Genomic DNA, 26595 nt, shown 5'->3' with positions numbered 1-26595 from the left:
TTTTGTCTTGTCACATCTTGACTATCGTACCTCTCTGCTGGCAGGAATACCGGGATGTGTCACCAAGCTGCTGCAGATGATTCAAAATGCAGCAGCACATCTGGTGTTCAACTAGTTAAGGTTGGTAAATTTTACTTCTCTTTTTAAATCACTACACTGGTTCCCTATAGAAGCACATATTAAGTATAAACCCTTATAGACAGAGATCTTAATGAGTTCTTAATGCTCCTTCTCATCCACTGAGGTCTTATTATGAATGACGTCTGGCAGTGACATTTTTCTGTGGAATCAAATTTCAGTCCGGACTCTTTTCATGTGTAGTTCCTAAGTGGTAGAAAGTGATACTCACCTCCATTTGAATGTCCAACTGCCTCATTGTGTTTAAGAGGTGTTTGGATGCTCACTTGTTTGGTGAATTTCTTATATTGGCTGTTAGGTTTTTGTAACCAAGGAATTGTAACTTGATTTCATTTTGTTCTTAGGTCTTTTGAATTTCAATTTTCTAGCCTTGTCTTGTAGCATTTGTTTCTAAAATTTCCCCCAGACCAGTGTTTCCCAACCTCGGTCCTGGAGGCACACTGCGGCTGCAGGTTTTTATTCCAACCAGTTTCTGTTTTTTATATGGACTCCTGGGCTAATTAAGTGATGTGTTATTTCCCAAGTTCTGTGTTTTGGGAACAGTATAGAAATTAGAAAACGAAGTTTAGTAAAAACAACAACATTTATTTATATAACACATTTTCATACAAATAATGTAGCTCAAAGTGCTTTACATGATAAGGAAAGAGAAAAAAAATACAAAGTAAGAATTAAAATAAGAGAACACTAATTAACATAGAATAAAAGTAAAGTCCGATGGCCAGGGAGGAGAGAAAAAACAGACAAAAAAAAAAAACTCCAGGCTGGAGAGAAAAAATAAAATCTGCAGGGGTTCCAGGCCACGAGACCGCCCAGCCCCCTCTGGGCATTCTACCTAACATAAATGATAAAATATATATATATATATATTAAAATGTACCAAGCAGTTATATGGGAATAATGTATTTTTTTCTTTTTAACAATATTTTCATCTTGATTTTCATTCTACTTTTCTAGGTGTTCTAATTGTTTAATTAATCCATTATTTACTAAATTAGTGGGTCTAGCGCTAAGGTACTTACAGCCTTTGATTATTTAGTGTTGTTTGCCAGCGTGTCTTTTCTGCTCACTTTTAATTGTCATTAATAAGATACAACAAAGGGGGAAAACTGAACAGAGAAAGGGCAAAATATAATGAAATCAACAAAAGAGAGTCAAGCATTTAAATCTATAGCAAAAGCATAAATATTTCTAAATGTCTTATAAATGTAAAAATCATGCTGCTGTGCTTTTCTGAATGTAGAATAAAAGAAAAATAATACCAGCTAATTAAATGAGATCAGTGCTATCAGGTGTTGTCACTGATTAGGAATCTGGTTAGAACAAAAACTTTAAGCCACAGTGTGCGCCCAGGACCGAGGTTGAGAAACACTGCCCCAGACTGTTTACTCGATTTTGTTGACCTCTTTTGTAAGTTGCTTGGGATAAAAGCATCTGTTAAGTAAATAAATGTAAATGTACAATATGCAAATCTTAAGTTGATAAGTCTCATTATTAATATATGCTTAATCTGCAAACAAAAGCCATGGCAGCTTGTACTTTTGGCTAGACGAGCAATAAAAGTGACATTAACGCTGGAGTGGCTGTCAATCTTCCATTCTTCAGAGGAAGGAGAAGAAAAGACATTAGATTATAGCGCCAACCCCTGGTTCTGCGTGTAATTACCATCACCAAATGTCTTAAGCTGTCTACCATGCACACACATGTAGTGGCAACAGTACATCCCTATATTATATTAAGATTTCAGAGTGTATAAACCCAATAATATAAGCCAAAACCATATAAATGTTATATTCAATAAGAAGTAAAAAGAATAGTTAGTGGTTGAAGCCAGTTTGAACTAAAATCTGAAGCATTAGCAATGTATGTAGTGAAGTAAAGTAAGGAAATCTGAATATAAGAAAAACCTTTATGTTACCTGAACAAGTAAATATCTTGTGAAATTATGAATTCATTTAGTTAAAAAAGTACTCTAGGTAAAAATAGTTTATCAGGTTTGAGCTATATCAATAGAAGATGTTTCTTGTATTCTTTCAGTGTTTTAATAGGCTGCAAATGTAGTGAAAAGTCAAGCAAAATGACACTTTTAATTGGCTAACTAAAAAGATTGCAATATGCAAGCTTTTGAGGCAACTCAGGCCCCTTCTTCAGGCAAGATGTAATGTTAAGGGACATACTGGGGGTACATTGTTTACTTTTATTTTTGTATGCCTAAGGCTAAGAAGATAAATTATTGCTACAAAAACTGAGTACATCAAGTGAGTGTTGAGGAACATGTAACTATATCAAAAGCACAAGTATTATAATAAATATCAAGCTCAGTGTTATTAGTTGTTTCCTAATCCTGTTGTATTTAATTTATTTACTTACTGTTTATGTCCCTGCTCTGCTTAAAATTCTTTTGTTTCTTTCTGTCTCTGTTACTTATTCCTACCCTTTAGTCATTAAGCTTTTTCTGTCAATCTTAGCCTTTCCCCAAGCCTCACTGACGACAGTTGGGTTATTTTTAGCACACATCTGCGTGTACTGCTAGTATTGCCACTTCACCTCCCCTCTAGAAATAGACATGGGAGTAAGAGGATGTAACATCTGTTCATTTCACACAGGTTTGATCATATTTAAATATTTTCTCAATGTCTTTAAATATTTAAATTGATATTTGCATTATAACTATACATATATACATTCCTATCTATCTATCTATCTATCTATCTGTGACATATATATATAGGATATACATTTTGTACAGTGGCAAGAATATGTACACTATGCGAACCCTTTGGAATTACCTGGCTTTCACCCGTACCTGGTAGTATATAATGCCATCTGATCTTCATCTAAGTCACAAGTTTAGACAAACACAATATGATTAAGCTAATAATACACAAACAATTATCATTAATGTCTTTATTGAATACTCCCATCAAACATTCAGTGTGGGCTGTTGAAAAAAGTAAGTGAAACAATTGCATTTAATAACAGATCAAACATCCTTTGGCAGAAATAACCACAAACAAGGGCTTTTAGCAGCTGCCAGTCAGACCCGCATAATGCTCAGGAGAAATTGTGGACCATTTTTCCTTTCAGAACGTTTTAATCGCAGCCATATTCTTAGGTTGTCTGGTGTGACACTCACTTGAGGCAATTCCGCATCATCACTTTTGGTTTAAGGTCTGGGCTTTGACTGGGGCACTCCAAAAGGTGGATTTTCTTTTTCTTAAGGCATTCTTGTAGATGTACTTCACTTTTTAAAGTCATTGTCCTGTTGCATCTCCCAACTTCTGCTGAACTTTAGTTGGCACACAGCCACCCTGATAGTTATCCTGTAAGATACCTTGATTATTTTGGGATTTCATTTGCTTCTTGATTTTGAAAGGCTTTCTAGGTCCTGAGGCAGCAAATCAGCCCAAAATATTAATACCTCCTCCATTGAGCGTCACTGTTTGGATAATGTTTTCATTTTGTATGTGGTGCCCTTTTTATGCTATATGTACTTTAACAAGCAATTCAACCTTAGATTCATCAATCCACAAATAGGACTGTGAATTGTCAAGATGGTCTTTGGTGGACTTCAGGTGCTGAGCAATGTTTTTCTGGAGAGCAGCAGCTTTCTCCTTGGTGTCTTTCCATGGATGCTTTGCCTGTCCAATGTTTTTCATATGTTAGACACATGCAGAGATGTTAACCTGTTTCAATGATCCCTTTAAGCCTTTAGCTATTATTCTTGGGCTGTTTTTACTGCACTGAGCATTCTGTGTTGTGCCTTTCAAGTCTTCTTGGATAGGTGGTCACTTCTGGGCAGAGCATCCACAGTACAAAATTTTCCCCATCAAAATAGTCTAACTGTGGACTGATGAATATCTAAATTCTTTGAAATTACTTTGTATGCCTTTCTGTGTTTATACAAATCAACAATTCTTGCTTGTAGATCTTCTGAGATCTTTTTTGCATAGAATGCTTTACATCAGCAGATGCGTCTTATGAATAGAAAACTCAAAATGTTTGAGTCATTTTATTGGTCAGAACAGCTCTGAACCACACCGCCAATCTTGGTTCATTGGTTGGACTCCAGGTCTGCTAACTCCTCTCTCCAGTTAGTTTTTGTGAAAGTCATTATCCTTCAGGTTCACATACTTTTTCCCACCTACATTATGAATATTTCAATGATGTACTCAATATGTATCAGAACAACAGATTGATATCTACATTAGTAGATATTAGTAACTGTGTTTGTTCATTATTGCAACAGATGAAGATCAGACCATATTTTAAGACTCATTCTTGTATAAATCTGTTTTTTTCTAAATGGATCACATACCTTTTTCTAACTACTTTACTGTATCCACTCCACAAGGTCCTCCTATCTTATACTTAGTAGGACACCATCAGCAAGGTGCAAGAAACATTTACTTGAAATTTTGGTCCATGCTAACTTGATAGCATCATACATACAGTTCCTGCAGATTTCTTCAGCCATGCACTAATGCTGCAAACATCATTGTAAAGGTGCTCAGCTGATTGTAGAATCTGGGGTTTGTGTAGACCATTGAAGTAAACTGAAGACACAGTCATTTTCATGAAAACTGCTTGAGAAGATGTATACTTTGTAACATGGACCATTATCAATTTGAAAAAACAAGTAGACTGTTGCTTTAAAGGGATGAACATGGTTTGCAGCACTGCTTAGGTACGTAGCAGCATTCACATGATACTCATAAGACTTGTTGTTTGCCTGGATAATGTTACACTATCACTGCCAGATCGTACCCTTGATATAAGACAAGATGGATCCATGCGGCTTAAACCAAATTCTCACAATGCTGTAAGATTTTTTTTAAACTAGCTAATATTTTTCTAATCCTCAGTTGCCCAGCCTTGTTTATGAAGTGCCTGCAATACCCTCATCTGTTTGTTTCCTACTGTTGCTGTAGCTCATCCTCTTCAAGGTCCAACATATTGTTTGCTCAGAGATGCTTTTCTATATGCTATTGTTGAACTGTGAATTCAGTATATGCCATTCCCCACTAAACTCTTACTTTAACAAGGTGCTTTTTCTAATTCACTGAATTTTTCTTTTACTATAAACACTAGAGACTGTAGTTGTTAATAAATTGGCTACTGATGGTTGTATAGTACATAAACACAGTACATAATCAGATTTGATTTATGTGTACTGTATAGACAGATAGATAGATAGATAGATAAATATTCCTTATATTATATATCTATCTGTATATCTAGGCTTACCATAAAGTATAAACAACCGCTTTACAAAAACCTGGATATGTGAAGAAATTCATTTAATGTCCTTTTTCATTATATGAACCACAATCAAGTGGATTTTTTGCGATTACATAGACCGGAAGCTGAGATGATTTTAAAACGAGCATTACTAGGGCAACACCTGATCATCTTTGTAGTCATTTAAAGGATACCTCACTGCTGCAGGCCATCCTTAAGTCAGCTTGACTGGTGCATTGATCATGTGGCTTATTTTGAGGATTTTAGCTTCAGGAAACATTCTGAAAGAGATGGAAAAGCCCATTCCTTTGAATGTAAATCTTGAAGGAAAACATATAGGTAAGCATCCTTATTTAATAGTATTTAATAAAAGGAAAATGTCTTATTAGGATTTGTGTTGCTGACTAACATTATTATTAATTCTGTCAATTTTCATGTATTTTTGTGTTATTGGCACAAAAATAAGGGTCATTTTTTGGTGACCAGAAAACTATTTTTGCATTTATTATAAGTTAACTGTGAGTTTGCATTGTTAAAATGCACCTAATGAAAGGGTTTCCAGGAGCAGATTAGATTTGTAAAGGAAATCTTGTGTGTGTTTAAAGTGGCAGTGATCTCTTTAATTAGGCCTTAATAGTGTTCCTATCACTGGGAGCATCCTTTGTAAGACAGCCAGTCCTGGGTTTTGACTCAGCCATTTTAGTCCTCTTTGTTATTCTTCCTATTTTCTCTTTTTTCACTTTCTCTTTTTGGCTTTGTCTCTCTTGTTTGTTAGCCTATTTAGTCAATGGCTGAGTCAACGGACACCTTGATGAAACAGGTGCATACTGAGAAGACCCACTTCTAGATTTTCATTGGGGAAAAACTGATTTCCTGTTGGAAGTTCACTCATTTAAAGTCTTAGTACTGTAGCATAATCATTTCAAACCTATATAATCAATTTATTCATCATATGTGCATTGAAGAGTAACAAAACCCCCAGGTCTAATGTGATTTTACCAGTAGTAGCTGAAAAAAATGAAATATGTTATTTCTATACTTTTGTTAAATATATTCTGGCAATATCTTCAGATTGAGAACAGATGACCCAGTAATTATAGACAAACAAACTATAGTTATGTCTTATGCTAAACTGCAGAAAATTTGATTAGAGATTAAATAAAGTAAGTGAGTAAGAACCAGAATGGGTTTATGAGAGTAAATTTCTGGCAAAGCAATCCATTAGACTTTGTTGAACGGCAATTGGAATAGTAGACAAAAACAAAGAACGCAACATAATAATTTACTTAGATTTTCAAAAAGCTTTTGATACAGTACCACAAAGAAACAAAGTCAAATCAAAGAGACAATAATTTATAAACTGGACTTCAAATTTGTTAATAAGCCCGAGGATAAGAATACAAGTAAGATGAGTACTTCACGTGGGATAAGGCTAGAATCACTCATACAGGTTTCCTTGGGCAATTACTCATTCTAATATATATAAATAATATTTAACCTAACCCTAATTCTAACCCTAACCCTAGCTGGAAAAAATAATAAGATAGTTCTTCAAAACTGAGCAGAGCTGTGGCTCTGAAGCTAGGGACCTATGCCGGCAAATGAAAGGTTGCCAGTTCGTATCCCGTAAATGCCATAAGTGGCTCTATACTGCTGGGCCCTTGAGCAAGGCCCTTAACCTGCAATTGCTTCATCCTGGGTATGATGTTAACCTGCATCCAGTCCTGCAAGCAAGTCCTCCAGCTTTCAAGGGAAAATCTGGGGATTGGTGGCAGGATTGGCACTCCAGCCACTGTATAAAACCTCACACTGTTCTAGTGTGGTGCTGAGGTGTCACCCATTGCATGGCTGCACTCAGGTTCCAATCTGAGTGGTTCGTCATGTGGTGGGAGCAGCAATGTGCTGTAATTAATGCGTGCTCCCAAAACTGGCAGAACATGTAGGTATTATGCTAGCTTCGGTTCAGTGCAGTGCATTAAAATGTACATTTGATCTGGTGATTGATTGTCTAGCCATATATTTTGAAACTTGTGTTGCCAAGACTGAAAGAATGTCAGGCCAGAAGCTGGAAAAAGGACCAGGGGCCTCATGTATAAACGGTGCGTACACAAAGAAATGTTGCGTAAGAACTTTTCCACGTTCAAATCGCGATGTATAAAACCTACACTTGGCGTAAAACAGCGCACTTTTCCACGGTACCTCATGCCTTGTCGTGCCAAGTTCTCCGCTCGGTTTTGCAGACTGGCGGCACCCAGCGTCAAAGCAATGGTACTGTTCCTGTGTGATTACTCATTATTTTCCTGACACGGCTTTATAAATACACCGAAACTAACCGCATATTGTTTATTAGTGTAATGCATCTGATTGTAATTAACTCGTAACAATATAATGGTAAAGGGGAACAGCCATAGTATTCCAAATACCATAACTGCTTTAGCATTGTTAATCTCACTGCACCTTCCTCTTCTTATTATTTTTCTTCTTCTTCTTTCAGCTCCTCCCGTTAGGAGTTGCCACAGCGGATCATCTTTTTCCATATTACTCTCACTGCACCACTCTGAGTATTTATATCACTGTATCTGAGTGTGAATCACAGCAGCAGCTGATCGGAAAGAGAATTATCAGTACACAGCTTCAAGGACACGCTGTCTCAGCCACTGCAAAACATTTTAAAGCCTTTCCTGTACAGACCTCGCGGTTCAGAAACAGTTTAATCCCAAGAACTTTAAATACAGTCAATCAATTGCACCTTGTAGAACTATCTGTACTTATAAGTACAATCACCCCACTGTAAACTTGCACTATAGTTGCAGTATAATATTGCACAACCTGAGCCACTTTATAAAGCGCGTATTTACATATGATGACGATATCATTTGTAAGGTGAAATGCAGCAAAATATGTTTGTTAAATTATACAGATAAAACTTTAACTTCATTTAAATAATCTATATTCTTTACTGGGAGTGTCGTTAAGGATAGAACAATTAAACATGTACTACGAAGATATTTCAATGTTCTTTAAACGTTTTGAAGAATAAGCTTACAGATGGCTTAACAGCGCTGATTGTATGGCGATCTGTTACTTGGGGAAAGAAAAGCACTGACTGCAGTGACAGCTACGCCAATATACAGTATATTGAATATAAAACAGAAAGAGAAAATAACAACACAGCAAAAAACGCAGCAACAAATTTCGGCAAAAGTTAAATGCTTGTGTCATGAGCACGAGGCGGCTATGCAGTGTATGCAACGGACGTGGCTATCCACCGTGCATGACATTGGCGGGCGAAGGAGTGCCACCACAAGCTTAGAGCCGCCCCTGAGTACTGCTGCAATAAATTATTTCATCAAAGTGAAAAACATGTTTAATAACATGCTTTAACTCCTATCATCATGAAAATGACATCACGTATACATCTCAGTATTTTAGTTATTCAGAGAATATGTAATGTAATGGACTCTGTGTCCAGTTGGGGGAAGAGAGCCGGTTTAAGAAGCAAGTAGTGATTCACACACATAGGCACATAGAAGATCAAATACAAAACAAAGCATTTAACGTGCTACTTTAATCACGATGTGATTTTAGAAACTGGTTAATTAAACGATTTTAAGATGAAGTTTATAATGTTCTACTTTAATGACAAAATAAACTACTTGATTAAAGTGGAAATTTCGAGATTGAAGTTGACATTTCGTGCTTTTTCCCCACTGTGTGCCTTTTTTCTCTGTACCCTAATAAGCTTTCATATGACACTCAGACAGTGGGCTTACAACTCGGCTTTCCACAGCGACTTTGATATATGACTTCTTTTTTATTTCCGGCACTGTGCGATTTTGTGAACGTGAGCTTTCAAGTTTCTCCAACACGCTATGTCACTCGATCAACTTCCTTTTGTTGATTATACCACGGTTTATTTGAACAAATTGTATGTTTTTCCTTTGCTTCCACTTGGTATTCGCTGAAATTCTTATATTTTCCTCCGTGCTTTTCCCATTGTCTTTTCACAGAAGGCTGAGCTTAGGAGCGATTTATATTATTTTGCATATTCAAAGAGGCGTAATTCTGGGAGGATTTGGGGCGTTACATAAAACGCATGCACAAGCGTTAGTTTTCACGCTGATCTGGATTTATGTAGCGGAAGAACGTGGAAGTTGGAGTACGCACAGATTCCTGCATCTGGATTTTTCTGTGCGTAAGCACATTTCGGCTTTTGTGCTTACGCCATGTTATAGTGCGTGTTCTACGCACGGCGTTATACATGAGGCCCCAGGAGATGAACATGCAACCAGGAACAGGCAAGAATTGAAACCAAAAGAACTTTTAACCACTGCAGCAAAAGGCTAATTGTTAGTATTACTTACAAAGAATTAAAGAGTGATTTAGCACATGCAAATATTTGCTTTTTTGTCCACATCTTTGGATACTGAATGGAGAGTGTTGCCATATTAAATTCCTACATGTGTCTGATGACATGTGCTGCAACTTCTGGTAGCTACAAGATATCAATGAGACACATTGCCAATAGCAAAACTGCACATCAAGGAGACACCATCAGAAACTAAAATGGCATACTCAAAAATGTTAATAAATGGATATAAAAATTGAAAGTCAAAAATCAAGTACATATCTGAACAGAACACATTATAACATTACTTAGAACAAAAGGAACACCTGAGGCTGCTGGAGGGATGAGTAATGATGAGTCCAGGAGTTCTGAAGGCTAGTCCTGTCCCCATGGATTATGCCTGCTCAGAAGTAGTTTCAGGCCTAGGCTGGGTAGCCCCCTCTGGTCAGTCAGTAAATAAATTTGGAGCCTGTAATGGAGTGAGAGGCAGGGGCTTGATCAGAGGAATGAGTGAAATTGGGAGGAGATAGAGGAAGAGACTGGTTTGCATTACCATTTTGATATGTAAGTAGATGGTCCACTCTAATGTAAGGTATGTCAGAAGGCCCAATGTGGCTGTTGGATTGATGTGCTTCTTTTGATACTGTATACTATTTATCTGTTACAGCATCTGTTCCTTCCTGCACTTTTTTTTGGAATACTGTACTTAGTTTTTATATTATAATATTATTTGGGGTTTGGGAGATGTAATCCACTGCTGAACTGCTGAATGGAAAAGTTACTATGCTACACAAATGGAAGTGTCTGTTGAAATACTGCTGTCCTGAAAACTGCACCTGTGTTGCATACTCTGATAATTCTCGGTAGGGTCAGAAGAGGATAAAGGACTATCTGAGGATTAACATAAAGAGCTGGACATGAGATATGAGTGTGAAGGATGAAAAGTGAAGGCAAGCAGGATGAAACAGTGGTGTGGGAGTGAGCAGCAAAGGGAGAAGAGCAAGGGAGTGAAGCTGTGAGAGGAAACAGAAGGAGATGGAATGGTGTTGGGGGCAGAGGTGCTGATAACAGCAGTAGCAGTGGGTGGGCAGCCTGGTCAGTGTGAAAGCACGCTTGCTTGTTTTTGACAGCAGAGAGTCGTGCAACACTCTTCGGCTACTTGGCATTAAAGTCTTTTCTGTCCACTTAAGTAAGCTTATGTACAGAATTGTGGCCACTGAAAGCCTCTGCCTGCATGGTTCCTGATTGTCTGAGGTGCCTTTTATTTACTTTGTTATAAAAATGAATATTTACAGTACTCACTTGTTTCTGTTTAGAGTTACAAGGAGACTATTCTGGTGGCACTCACACAAACCCAAAGTCAACCATGGACATCACAAGTTACATTGATTTATACCAGGCCAGTAAAATTCACAGTATCTTTGAACTGTGAGAGGAAACTGTAGGCACTGAAACAAACCCACCTAAGAATTGGGAGAATTTTATCAAAGAGAGCACAGAGTATTGCATACACAGTAATTCAATCGCCAAGCCATTATAATATTTTGTGTTGACAAGACAAACATATTAAACAAATGGAATGAATATGATGGTTTTAGTTTAGCTCCCTTTTAAGAGAGCCAATGCTGTGTATTTACACTTAAGAACGTTTTTAGTTATTTGTCAGTTTATCAGCAACATGTTGTCACTTCTCAGGGAACTGGCTGACAAGACAGGAATATCTCAGCCAAGCCTTCACTCCATTAAGTCAGCTGTGCAGTAAGCCATTAACTAACCAACAAGTGCTACATTCAGTTTTTGCATGATGTGGATGTGCCAACATAGACAATTTGCAGCAGTGTTTATTTCTTCTAAAGTAATCAGAGCACTTTACTGCACTCATTGTGTAATAAGGGCACTAAGTGAGGATGAACCTGCTTTTGTTAGTCATAAGCAGTGACATTTCATTACCACACAAGTCATCTGCAGTTTCAATGAGTTTTGAGGAATGTTTACATGAGCACATTCACAAGATGATTGTGATTTATTAATATAGACAGTGTAGAAATGCATGTACACCAGGTTTTTTAATTAGACTTTTGTTTTTTTTTAATCCTGTCGCCCAAACCCCCACCCCCCTCGCATCCCTCTTGCGCAGCATATTGAAACACTACTTTATGTCTGCAACACCTATTTTGCCAAATCTTCCTCTGGGGTCAAATAAAGTTGTGTCTGTCTCTAACAACACAAGGCCAATCTCAAGTCACAGTGAACCTAACATGAACATCTTTGGGTCCCTGAAGGGAAAGCACTGGAGACAGGGAGAGCTTGAAAACTCCACACACATTGTCCCTGGCTCATAATTTGAACCCCAAACTTTGAAGTGTTGCCCTGTCAGACATTAATTTATGCCGGGTTACGAATGTTATGTTATATTGTTATGTTATGTTATTTTATGTTATACATAGGAAGCAACACTGGCCATCACACTTTTCTCCCTACCTTATTAAACTACATGTATCCTTCCATTTTTTCATTGTTGTTGATTTATATTACTTTCTAAATTTCTTTGATTTTCATATTCTAAATTGCTTTAATTATTATTCTATTGATTTATATTCAATTCTAAAATTTGTTCATTTGCACTTTTCTTGATAGACATGTTGAATTTTTGAAAAACCTCACATACTGCCTGCTTCCTGATCCCCCATGTTGCTCTCGCTCTGTCTCTTGATCTCCCCATCTTGCTTTCACTCACTCAGTCTGTCTCTCTCGTTTGTAACGTTACCTCTGCCCTTGAATGGAATGTCCTCTGCCAATTCCTCACATTACACCCAGAAGGTCAGCTGTTTTCTGCTGAAGGCAACTCTATCCTGCTTGGCCAACATGCAGTGCTTCTCTGATTTGCTGTGCTGTCTGCTTTTCTGTGCTTATATCAGCTGACCAATTTACTGTTGAACACATCCAGATATTTGTCTGACCACTCTCCACTCCAAAAACAAAACAGCTTAGACAGAAAATGAAATACTTAAGGTGTCTCCTTCTCCTCTGTTGCCTTATTAAACATATTAACAGACACTAAACCAGGCTAGAAATTAAGTAACAATTACTCAGAATAGCACTGCGGGAATTCTCTGTGGTCCTGAAAGGATCTGCCAGCTATGATTCAGTGTCTATTCTTGCCCATTCCCACAGACAAGAGTTGTAGAAGGGTTTTTATTTATTACAGATTTCTAGCAGCATGTTAGGCTTTGGTTGGCAGGTGGGCATGGTTGTTAATGCTGCTATCTCCTATCTTACAGGCTCTAGATTCAATTCAATTCTCAGTTATTGGCTGTAGTATGCATAGTATTGCTGTCCCTAGTATAGTCCCATTCCTGTATAGTATGCATGTTCTCCAAATCTATGCATGGGTTTCTAACCAGGTTCAGAAAAATAAATGTTAATGATACTGCTTCATAGACAAATATGACTTGAATCCTGAAGGAAAATTTATTTGCTCCAGAGGAATAAACTGCTGCGGTGGGCTGCCGCCCTGCCCAGGGTTTGTTTCCTGCCTTGCGCCCTATGTTGGCTGGGATTGGCTCCAGCAGACCCCCGTGACCCTGTAGTTAGGATATAGTGGGTTGGATTGTGGATGGATGGATGGAATAAACTGTTCCAGAAGACCCAGAACTATACACAATCTTTAATCATAATAATGCTATAATAAAAGGGTGACGCAGTGGTACATTACAACAAGGAAATCGCAGTTTTAGTTCTGAGTGCTCCTGCATAGAGTTGACATGTTCCCCCCATGTCTCCATGTGTAGGTTTCCGCTTCAGTTTCCTCCCACAGTCCAAATACATGCAGGTTAGGAGGACTGGCAGTGCTAAATTAATGTTTGTACACCCTGTAGTGGGCTGGCACCCAGTCCAGGGATTCTCTCTGCCTTGTGTCCAATGCTTGTTGGGATATTCTCCAGTTTCCCAGGAACCCTACTCTGGATATAGGGGTTTTGAAAATGAATTGATACAATAAAAGTCTAAATTAGTGTAAGCTACTTTGGGGTGTTAATAAGACATGTAATGATTTACTTCATGAGGTAGAAGTACATTGAAAACAAGAGTAGTTAAATTAACTATTTGAAATATTAAAATGTGTGATTCAGTTTAAATGTTTAAAGTATACATTTTCTTGATTGTAACAGAAATTTTTCATTTTTCACCCAATGATAGCGGTACATAGAGGGTAGGTTCCAAGTAGAGGACCAAAAATTGTCATATTTGTAATCACTGACCTTGAAAAAGTCTAAAACGATACCCCACATGCTGCTTATGTTTGAAATTTTTCGATTTGTAACCTATTGTGAGTGGCTTTTAGAGGGTTTGAACCATTGGTAAAGAATCAAATGGCAAAAAGATTATCATATTCGTGATCAGCAATCTTGACATAACATGAATCAACCATGTGCATGCCCATATTACCGATCCCCATTTTTTCAAAGTTTTGTGAGAAGGAGTACATTTGCTCCCTCGTATCCCATTAGAGGGTGAATTGCTGGGGTCAGTTAATGTGTTATGCACAAAAGCTTGAAGTATTGCTTAACAAAAAGTCAAGTCAAACAATGGATAGATAGATAGATAGATAGATAGATAGATAGATAGATAGATAGATAGATAGATAGATAGATAGATAGATAGATAGATAGATAGATACTTTATTAATCCCAGGGGGAAATTCACAAATGTATTGTATTGTCATAAGAATGAGTCATAGACATCATAAAGGTTTGGGGCAGCCACCCGTGTATTGTTTTCCTGGATGAAAAAGTTGATTTGAAGTTGCACAATGTGCATAGAACAGAGCCCAGAGCAGAACTGACTTACATTGAGACAAGATGGTGATTTTAACAGAAAGAATGACGTCATCAGGGCCTGAAACCGGAAGTGACGTCTTCATGACCGGAAGTGACATTGCCGTCGACGCAGGTCAAAATGGAAGTGACGTTATTGTTGGCGCAGGAACCACGCGGGATTTCCCGAGAAAGGTCTGCAAGAGACTGAGAGAGACAATTAGCACACTCTGCCGCCCCCTGCTTTGGCGTAGAATTACTATTATTTAGGCCCTTTAGCTGTTTCCCATGCACACGTGTGTGACAGTATGGAGCAGTTTTCTCATACTGAAGAGTCATTTGGCACTGGACAAAAAAAATATATTTCAAAGCATTTTTTAATCTAATAAACACAACAAAAAGATATGGTATCTAGACAGCAATGTGTTTTTTATTACTAGCTTCGATGAAGATGAACATGAAGGGACAAGGCATGTAAAAGCTGATGGCTGTGAGCAAAGAAGGGCCTCAGTATCACTTCTTAGCAAATTATACTGCGAATAAGAATTTAACTTTAAAGTAATTACACATCATGTAGAGAAAGAACAGCATGAGTCATAATGTCCTTTAATTTTGCCATCATCCTGTTCAATGCCACCATTTCAAGTGAGTCCAGAGTATGTCCTGTAATCCAGTTGACCTTCCTGATCAGTTTATTCAGGCACTCTAATATCCACTCAATGCAGTCTACAGCTCTGATAGGTCCCAGAAAATTTGATGTCTGCAGCCATTTTATCTCCATCAGTATGATGGTGACTGATCTCAAGTGCTCACTGTCATGCTGTAAGTCCAACACCAGCTCTGTTGTTTTGCTAATGTTCAGCACAGGCAAGTTCTTCCTGCCCTGTGTGACAGAAACTAAAGCAGTTTTCAAAGGAGAAGTCATTTGACAGCTTCTATAGCTGACATGAATTGGAATTGTATGTAAAACCAGTGATGCTGAGAGGGGAGACTGGACTGTTCTCCATGAATACTCATGTGTTGCTGACCAATGCTTCCAGCACAGTCCTGAATCCAGTATACTTTGAGTTTAAACCTTAGGCCACATTGCTGTGCATATGGAGACTGCATGTTTGCATGTTCTCCTTGTGACTGCAAGGGTCTGCATCAGATTGTTCCCGTTTTTCCTCCTAATAATGTACGTCCTCAAAGAAGTGTGTATTGGGTTAGCTGGTGAATCCACACATGTATTTGAGAGTGAGTGAAGAAGTAAATTAACTTTGCTTTTGGGATAGGCTCTGATGACCTGTGATCCCTAAATAAGTTTACAATATGTTATCAAAACGCTGCCACCTCACCTCTTAATAGCTCTGGGTTTAGGTCTGTGTTAGCTTCAGTGCTAATATTAAGTTTGCAAAGATTTGTCTGTGTCCATTTGGATTTTTCCTTCAATATTTCAAATATCCTTCCATCCATTATCTAACCCGCTATATCCTAACACAGGGTAACGGGGGTCTGCTGGAGCCAATCCCAGCCAACACAGGGTGCAAGGCAGGAAACAAACCCCGAGCAGGGCGCCAGCCCACTGCAGTATTTCAAATATGTAAATGTTAAATTTAATGGCATCTGGCTCCTTTATATGACCCTATAATGAAAGTGCAGGTTATGAAATATACTGTACGTAAAGTCCATTCATACACATCAGCCTGCCAGTATACCGTTATGGGGCAGGATCTAGCATAATGTGATACTGTTTGGCATCCTTGATAACAGCCTAGATTCAGAGTTCAATTTATAAGAATAGAATAATATTTTACATTGTATAAAAAATAAAAAATTAATATCAAAGTGTCCTGAAATTATCAAATATTAGCTTTTTCCATGCCATGTAAAGACCTGTATACTACATATGTTAAGGCCTTATTCCTTCCATCTATCCATCCATCAATCCATCCATCAATTTAATGAGACCAATCATGCATATGCTGGCTCTGCCTGATCTTCTTTAGGGTTACCAAGAGCTGGATCATATCCTGGCAGCGTTTAGTGTAAGGTAGAGATCAAACCTGTATGGAACACTAGTCTGTTTGAACACATGCTCACTTAATATGGTGCCATTTATCTTAACCAAGGTCTGGGCACAACATCAAAATACCACAGAATTTCGCCTTGGAGACAAAAAGGTAAATCAATCTATCTATCTATTTTTCACTCTCATGTAGCTATGGACCAACAGTGTTAACCATCGCCCCTACCCCCCTTTCCATACTGCAGATTATTATATTGTTTTTTTCTGTTTTGCTATAACTTGAAAAAGAGTTTAGAGAAATAATCTCAGCATTGTTTACTTTATATGTAATCTATCACAAGAAGGGTATGTTTATTCTCTCTACATCTCTATACTGGTTGAATATGATTTAGAATATTGAAGAGGGTTGGAAGGTTCGTCCCACTATTGTGTAGCTGGCTCAACCTGTCAACTCAATGCCTTCACCTCACTCAGTGTCTGTGATTTTATACACTGTGTCTGCCTTTAATACACGCAGGCCTCCACTGCCATCTACTGGTCTCTTTTTGAAACTTTAGATACAATAGATAGATAGATAGATAGATAGATAGATAGATAGATAGATAGATAGATAGATAGATAGATAGATAGATAGATAAATGTACTTTACTTTATTTGCCCCAATGGGAAATTAGACCTTTTCATAGAATTAATGCTACTTATTGGAGATTTGTATTGCAGTTTTTATTACTTAGCATTCTTACTTTAGATGTACACTACTATAACTTTTCATGGGAGCACAAAGAAGCTCAGAAGTGAGCGCTGCTGCCTAACTCTTTGAGACCTGGGCTTAATTCTGTCCAGTCACTTTTCTGCATTGTGTCTGCCCATTCTGCCTGTTTCGGTGGGTATTCTCCAGATACTCTGGCTTTCAATTTACTGTATATTACATGTATATGTAGATGAGAATGACTGACAACTCTAAACTAGCCTAATGGGAGCAAATGTGCTTGTGTGTGTGATTTCAGAGGTGATGCATGACTTGCCTCCCATAATCTTGAGTTGAAAACAACAAGTTTGAGAAGTAGATATTTAGATGTTTACGAGGTTAAGGCCAATAATTTCCTGCGCTCTGTTTTTAACAGTTATTAGAACTCCAGGAGAGAACATACAGACACAACATTTTTCAATACAGTCCCATTGCTTTTTACTGCACTTGGGCGAGAGTTACACACACTTGTTTATGCCTTCAGAAACTCTCATCCACTTATGTACCACGTCTTTTTACATGTTGGTCTGTGGGAAAATGATGGCCTCTTAAAGCATTTTTACTCATCAGTTCTTTCGAAATATGGTACAGACTTGCTCAATGTTGTTGTAGTCAGTAGTGGATATGAACATGTATGACGCTGCATCTTTGTGCTTAACCTTCATAGTGTTAAGTTTACCACAGAAAACCAAGTGGAAACATTGAATTTTTGTCAACAATAAAAAATATTATTACATGTAACAGAAATATGCAAATACCAAAACGTCAACATAAATACAGTAGGAAAGGCATGTCTATGTCTACTACTGTACTGATGCAGATTTAGTACACGTCCTTCATATGATGCTTAATATGATGTAGTGTACAACCTGATGTCATGGGGACAGTAGACATGTGTTTCTTTGCATACTTCAGTTATAATATTTTTTTTGTTGCTTGTGCATGAGATAGTAGAATGTCTGATTTGCATCTTGAATGGTGCCCATTGTGTTATTGTAGGCTACCACAGCTCAAGGCTTTAATGATTTCCACAATTCCCTGATACAATCTTTAATAGTTGCTGCATTGTGAATAGTGATTTGGAGGCAAACTTCTTTCTCATCCTTGTACTTGATCACAATCTTTTTGTGCACTCCGCTGCAGTGTTACACAAATGAAGTCAGCAGGCTTATCATGGCACTATCATATGCATCAGTTTCGTTATCCATGTCACCATCTAGTAATGTCATTACTATCACTTGGTTCGTCTTAATCTACACATGAATATTATTGTGACAGAGCGCATTGAATGATGATGTTATGTTATCAACTAGAAGACAGCAGAATACTGTCCCAAATATTATTCAGGTGCATAAATGTAAAGTGCATCATTAAAAATCTGTCTGACTTTTCAGTAACCGTAATAACATAATTATGTAGAGGTTAACACTTGTCCAGTTATTTTTTAGTTTCTTAATCCATTTATAAATATCCTACCATGGTTAAACACTGTCTCCATATTGTGCAGAAACCCTTCAATGGAATTCAATTCCAATACATCTACAGCCAATAAAAAGCAGATCACTGCTCGCTGCTCTGCTTTGGTGCAAAAAGAGACTGGGGCAGCCATGGTTATTACTAGAAAACAGCAAGAGAAACTGATTGATCAAATTTGAAACTTTACCACTGTGATCATAAACACACCATGTTTGAACATAAATACAACAAAAGATATAGAGCCATTCCAAACAAAATTATCACAGAAGTGTGGTTATTTTATTGACACACCATCAAACAATGCTGCATGGTGTAAAGGTTGTATCCCAGATGGAATCACTTCTGTACAATTGTTAAACTGTTCAGGCCAGTTAGACTTTGCAGGCTAACCTGTGTTGAGAATGACACTTCACTTTTAAAATATTATTACAGTACTATTATCACCTACCCATTTTATGATATAACATTTTCAAATGCACATAATCAAATTTAGGGGCACATGAGGCCAGAGCCTGCCTTGGCTGCACTGCGCACAGAGCATGAAGTAGATTGTAAAATTAGTCTGTTGGACATAGCAGCGCTAGAAAATGTCCAGAGAACAGCGACTAGGCTGATTCCAGGGCTATAGGGGATGAATTATGAAGAAAGATTAAAAGAGCTGAGCTTTTTAAGTTTAAGCAAAAGTAGATTAAGAGGTGACATAATTGAAGTGTTTAAAATTATGAAGGGAATTATTCCTGTGGATGGGACTGTTATTTTAAAATAAGTTCATCAAAAGCATGGGGACACAGTTGGAAACTTGTTAAGGGGTAAATTTTGCGCAAACATTAGGAAGTTTTTCTTTACACAAAGAACCACAGACACTTGGAGTAAGCGACCAAGTAGTGTGGTAGGATTTTAGGGACTTTCAAAACTACACTTGATGTTTTCTTAGAAGAATTAAATAGATAGGACTGGTGAACTTTGTTGTGCTGAATGGCTGGCTCTCATGTAGATTTTTCTAACGTCCCAAACACAGAGCACATTTATTCTCTTTCTCAAGCTCTTATTTGAGGACAGTTTTGAGCTGTTAACCTAACAGAAGTGTCTTTGGTAGTGTGGAAGGCCCACACAGCTCCTGGTATAACATGTAAACTCCACAGTGACAGAATCCACATCTGGGATTCAAACTGGAGCTGCTAGAGTACCAGTGCTAACCAGTGACTCCCATTCCAACCCTTTATTAATGTATGCATTAATCCATCATGTGCATTGTTGTGACCTGTGTGTTAAGGCTTGAGGGTAAAGTGTACCTCCAACACTAAAATGGATTGTGTAATAAGAAGTATACTGTATATAGCATACAAGTTTTGTGTCCTTTTCCTTGTGCGAAAGTGAAAAATAAAACAGTTCTTTAAATATTATGTTAGAATAAAGTGGCTGGAATCTTGGAATTTTGGTTTTAGTTTTTAGTTTGTTTTAGTTATTTCTTTACTTGTTTTTGTACTTTTTATAGATCTTTCTCTTTGTGGAGAAGGCACAGGGGTTAGCATCATTTCCTCATGGATCTGACATCGTAAGAACATAGGTTTGACATATAAGAGGAGCATTCAGTCCATCAAACTTACTTGTTTCTTAATAGCTAATCTTTCCCAGCTGTCAACTCCATAATTTGCTAGTTTGCTAAGTCTTCACTTTAAGCATTGTTCTCAAGTGTCTGATTCATGGTTTAATTGAAAAAAAAAATTGGCAGATCAATTTTCTCATTGCATCTGAGTACTTAAAAGTCTTACACAGCCTTTTCTGCTGAAGACGACTAGGTGGCTTGGCCCGTTAGAGTAGAACCTGTCCTCTAATCCTGGGATACACTTGGTCACTCATCTCAGCATACATTCAACTGCTACTATATCTTTTTGTAGCAAAATAAACATGTCTTCCCGTGTTTCAGTTTAGTATTCTTGTTTTCCTCTTACATCATCAGTTATGTTCATGTTGCGTAAAGTGATGATTCTAAATTGTCCCTTTTTGAGTGTAAGCAAGTGAAGGCTGTGCTGAACAATCTAATGTTGGTGCCTGCCTTGCATCCTGTGCTGCCTGTTGATGTTTCTGGTCTTAGTTAACATAAACTGGATAAAGCTGATTTGAGAATATTAAATTATTCTTTCATTTGGTTTTAGTTCTCAGTTCTGAGCCTCATCTCCCCATTTATCTCAATGTTTTGGTTTCTTGATTCATTCTTATTTAGTTTGTTTTCACAACCCTACTTACATAACTTCCTTTTCTGTTATAGCATTTAATAGTTTGTGCCAGCAATAAATTAGTCAGCATAGTTTTACACATTCCTTCTAGTACTTGAAGTGTCATGTCCCAGATTCAGGAAAACCAAGGATTAAGAATTTGACATTTTTGTGCTGTTATGAAATGCCCTTCTTTACTTTGAAGGTCATTTGTCTTTGTTTTAGTTTGTCCTCTGTACCCAGCAGGGGCAGCAACTCTCTTCAGCTATTGCAACATTTACAGTTGTGCTTGAAGGTTTGTGAACCCTTTAGAAATTTCTATATTTCTGCAGAAATATGACCTAAAACATCATCAGATTTTCACTCAAGTCCTAAAAGTAAATAAAGAGAAACCAGTTAAACAAATGAGACAAAAATATTATAGTTGGTCATTTATTTATTAAGAAAAATGATTGAATATTACATATTTGTGAGTGGCAAAAGTATCTGAACCTTTGCTTTCAGTAACTGGTGTGACCCCCCTTTGCAGCAATGAACATTTCCGGTAACTTTTGATCATTCCTGCACACCGGCTTGGAGGTATTTTAGCCCATTCCTCCGTACAGAACAGCTTCAACTCTGGGATGTTGGTGGGTTTCCTCACATTAACTGCTTGCTTCAGGTTCTTCCACAATATTTCGATTGGATTACGGTCAGGACTTTGATTTGGCCATTCCAAAACATTAATTTTATTCTTCTTTAACCATCCTTTGGTAGAACAACCTGAGTGCTTAGGGTCGTTGACTTGCTGCATGACCCACCTTCTCTTGAGATTCAGTTCATGGACAGATGTCCTGACATTTTCCTTTAGAATTCTCTGATATAATTCAGAATTCATTGTTCCATCAATGAAGGCAAGCCGTCCTATCCCAGATGCAGCATAACAGGCCCAAACCATGATACTACCACCACCGTGTTTCACAGATGGGATAAGGAGCTTATGCTGGAATGCAGTGTTTCCTTTCTCTAAACATAACGCTTTTCATTTAAACCAAAAAGTTCTATTTTGGTGTCATCCGTCCACAAAACATTCTTCCAATAGCCTTCTGATTTGTCCACGTGATCTTTAGCAAACCACAGACGAGCAGCAATGTTTTTTTTGGAGAGCAGTGGCTTTCTCCTTGCAACCCTGCCATGCACACCATTGTTGTTTAGTGTTCTCCTGATGGTGGACTCATGAGCATGAACATTAGCCAATGTGACAGAGGCCTTCAGTTGCTTGGAAGTTACCCTGGGGTCCTTTGTGACCTCGCCGACTGTTACATGCCTTGCTCTTGGAGTGATCTTTGTTGGTTCACCACTCCTGGGGAGGGTAACAACATTGTAATATAGAACATTGGTTTCCCACTGACTTAAAAGAGGAGAGTTAAGATTCTTCCAGTTTAGCAAAATCAGTCTGCGTGCCAAAAGTGTAGTGAATGCAGTCACAGTTTCTTTGTCCTTCTCCACTTTAAGCCCATCTGAAAGAACCCCAAACACAGCTGTTAGGAGGGATTGTGAGACCAAGGCTGTCTGAAAGGTAATTCAAAATTTTGGTCCAGAATGATGTTAATTTGGTGCAGGACCAAAACATGTGACCCAGTGAGGCTGGGACTTGATTGCAGCGTTCGCAGGTTGGATCTTGCCCTGGAAACATTTTGAAGAGTTTTAGTCGAGACAGATGTATAATTTTGAGTTGAATAATTGTATGCTTTGAGCATATGGAGTGAATTCTTTGCATTGCTCTTTTCCACTCCTTTTCTGATATATTGATTGAGAGATCTTTTTCCCAGTGTCCTCTTGGATCTTTGAAAGGGAGGGACTGTAAAATAATTTTATATATTGCAGAGATGGTGTCTGAGTCCTTGAGATTGAGCAATATTTTTTCCAGCATGGACGAGGGTGTAAGATGAAGAAAATCAGGCAGGTTCTGTTTAACAAAGTTCCTAATTTGAAGATAGTGAAAGAAATGTGTTAAATTTGGAATGTAATTGTTCATAGGATGCAAAGACGTTGTCTATATAAAGATCTCTAAGCAAGTTAATCCCAAATTTTTTCCAGATATTAAAAACAGTGTATGTTTGTGAAGGTTGAAAGAGGTGGTTCTCTTGCAGAGGTGCCACAGATAAAAGCTTCTCCATCTTAAAATGCTTTCTACATTGGTTCCATATTCTAAGTGAGTGAAGCACAATTAGGTTGTTAGTATATTGCCGATAACTTGCATTTATTGGGGCACAGAGCAGGGAATATAAAGAAGTACTGCAGGATTTTAGTTCTATTGTGGACCAGGCCTGTGTATGTTCATCTATTTGTGTCCAGGTTTTTATAGCTTGTATGTTTGCTGCCCAGTAATAAAACTGTAAGTTAGGTAGAGCCATGCTGCCTTCTGCCTTTTGTCTTTGTAGGGTCGCTCTTTGAATACGTGGATGTTTTGAGATCCAAATAAATGAGGTTAATGTTGAATCTAATTGCTTAAAAAATTATTTATTGATGTATATTGGAATGTTTTGAAATAAAAAAGGAGCTTAGGAAGAATATTCATCTTAACAGCGTTAATTCTTCCAGCTAGAATAAGATGAAGGGTTGACCATCTATGCAAGTGATGCTTAATTTTTTCCATGCAGACGGCGAAATTTTGTTGATAAAGAGCTTTATGTTTACTTTTGATGTTTACCCCTCTAAGGTAGAGTATCTAATCTACTATTATATGCTTGAGAATTCACTGGAAAGAGTACACTTTTATTCCGATTGATTCTGAGACCAGAGATTTTTTGAAATTCTGTGAGTGCTGTTCAGACTGCAGGCACAGAATTTTGTGGGTCTGAGATATACAGTACCAGATCATCTGCATATAGAGACATTTTCTGTTCCAGTCCTTCTCTTATAATCTCCTTTATCTGATCAGCATTTCGACAGTGAACTGCCAGTGGTTCAATGGCGATTGCAAACAGCAGCGATGACAAGGGGCATCCTTGTCTGGTACCTCGTTCTAGTTTAAAGTAGGCTGAACAAATGTTGTTGATACAAATTGAAGCTTCTGGATTGGTATACAATAGTTTGATCCATGCACAAATGTTCAGGCCAAATCCAAATTTCTCCAAAGTAGTAAAAAGGTATTTCCATTCAATCACGTCAAATGCTTTTTCCGCATCCAATGATAATAATATTTCTGGGGTGTTTGACTTAGTTGGTGAGTATATTACATTAAACAGGCATCAAAGATTTGAGGATAAGTGTCGACCCTTGAAAAATCCAGTTTGATCTTGTGATATTACCAAAGGGAGCACTTTCTCCATCCTTCTAGCTATAATTTTTGAAAGTATCTTAATGTCATTATTCAAAAGTGAAATTGGTCTTAATGATGCACATTGTAATAAGTCCTTATTTTGTTTCAGCAATTTCTGCCAGAGCCTTTAAACTGGAAGCAGGGAGTGTCAGTCTGGTTGCATGCTAGTTTAGAATGAATGGTTTATGTGAACTTTTTCTTTTTTTAGGAGTATTGGATGAAGACCACAGCTGAAGGAATGGGTACAATTGGACTTGGAGCCAGCTGTTCTGAGGGCTACGGCACTGAGGTACTTGTCTTCCAGTGACAGTGTGTTAAGTATAGCAGTGAGTACAAAATTATGTGCCCGGAGATAAACAGGAGTCAAAAACAAAGCAAAAAGTCATAACCAAAAGGCAGAAAGTGCTAGAACGGGGTAAGTGCGTTTTACTTTTCTTCTTTGTGGCTGAGGAATAAATTAAACAGAAAAATCCAGAAAACTTTAACAAAAATTACTTCAACCAGAAAAATAATAAAAAATATTTATTATAATGAACTTCACCCACTTCACTTCATCCAATGCACCCGCTTCCTGCAGTTGACACATCTTTTTCATTTCCAATCTGTGCAGCTGGTTCACACTTTTCTTTCGCCAAGAAGATGTTAACATCTTGTAAATAGCAATGAATATTTTGTTATTATTATTATTATTTCACAGATTTTCATGTTTTCTGACTGTTGGAGGGCCTTTTAAGGTTTGCTTTGATCGATGCTGCTCCACGTGGCTAATTCTTATGCATTTCGCCCGCATTGCTTCCCTTACACTGACAAAACATGTAGCCACCATGACTTGAAGATCAGTTTGTGTTACTTTGTACCGATAGTTAAAGTATGCATACTGGTGACCTATGCAAGACCCATAGAATCAACCAACATATGGCCAAATGGCCAGTACCACATGGGGCTAATATGCACCTCACTTTACAATCATAAAACAAGTTCCAAAAATTACATTCAAAATATTACTGGGAGCTGCTTTGGGCTTTCCGTGTCGTTCTGTCTAAACTGATACAGTTGGTACAGGTCACCGTATCTTACACTGGCTCATTCACCTTGTGATCTTCTTCTCTGATACACCATGTACATCTGCGATCCGTGGTACTTTTAAACTGCATAAATGAAAGTGTTATATTGACTCAGCTGGAATGTTAAAGGATGGGCACCCAGGGCAGATGACTTTGACACCTAAACTGGAATGTAGCCTAGTCTATTGCACCAGTTCTTCAATGTTTTCAAAAATAATTTCAGTTGTCTAAATGGGCTGACAGCATTGTAATTTCTTCTGGTAAATCTTCAGTTTTCTTTCTGAAATAAGCATTTTTCTAATTAATTCTTGTTTTGTTTTATTAACCTCTATCTCCCGCATGGACTTATTGAATTAGACATGAGCAATTTACAGAAGAAGATTCATCAATCAAACACAGTATGTGCTAGATCCCAACCTCTCAACTCTGATGAGTGAAAGTGACAGTTTTATTTCAAGCCGTATTTCATGATGCATTTGGAGGAATATTATGGACAAAATTAGATAAATAAATAAGCAACTCAAGCAGCTCTTTCTTCAATAGTCTACCATGTCCGCATTCTTATGCTATAAAAGTTTTAGGAGCTCGTGTGATGTTCCACCTTCATTCTTCAGCGCACTCAGACATTGACTAAGGTGAAAGGTCACCACTACACTTCACATAATTCAGGTAGCTTTGTTTTCTCCAAGTTTACCAACATGGACCTCTGACTTCAGAAATTTACGACTCCGAAATTTGGACTTCCCTTCTGTAGGATAACACGTACACACAGCTTACTTATGTCTACTGCTCTTCCATCATGTGACTACACCACAATAAAGGTTGCTAAGCAACATAATCAAATGGGAGGGTCCTGGAGCTAACAGAGTAAGAGAGGACCTGGTTAAGATTTTTAAAATTATTAAAGGAACTAGCAAAATACACGCGCTTCGCAGCGGCAAAGTACTGCCTTAAAATTTTTATTAAACTCAGGGAAAATATACCAATGATTATTTGTTAAGGATCTCTTTGTATACCACATTGTGAGTTCAGCCCTCCAGTTGTAATATGACCAAGTTCTGCGCTGAGCTTACTCTTGAGCATGCAACATACAGTTGGCCATGTGAACAGTAATCTTGTCTCAAATCTCGCAGCTTGGATTGCTGCTGTCATAATCGGTTTGAGTTTCATGGTTTGTTTTAATTACGTATGTATTTGCAGGATTTGTTGTGTTAAAGTGACATTCGGCATCTATCAAG

General features: G+C 37.7%; 1 protein-coding gene across 1 annotated transcript in view; it reads left to right on the top strand.

The window, feature by feature from the left end:
• si:ch211-63p21.1 overlaps positions 1-26595 on the top strand; it is a 74027-nt gene that overhangs the window by 34206 nt on the left and 13226 nt on the right. Inside the window, exon 3 of the mRNA XM_039745145.1 lies at positions 24502-24582. Coding sequence (XP_039601079.1) covers positions 24502-24582 — 81 coding nt within the window. The remainder of the gene's footprint in view (positions 1-24501; positions 24583-26595) is intronic.

Source organism: Polypterus senegalus, chromosome 1 (genome assembly GCF_016835505.1).
Source record: "Polypterus senegalus isolate Bchr_013 chromosome 1, ASM1683550v1, whole genome shotgun sequence".
Lineage (NCBI taxonomy): Eukaryota > Metazoa > Chordata > Cladistia > Polypteriformes > Polypteridae > Polypterus > Polypterus senegalus.
This window is presented reverse-complemented; position numbering and strand designations above follow the sequence as displayed.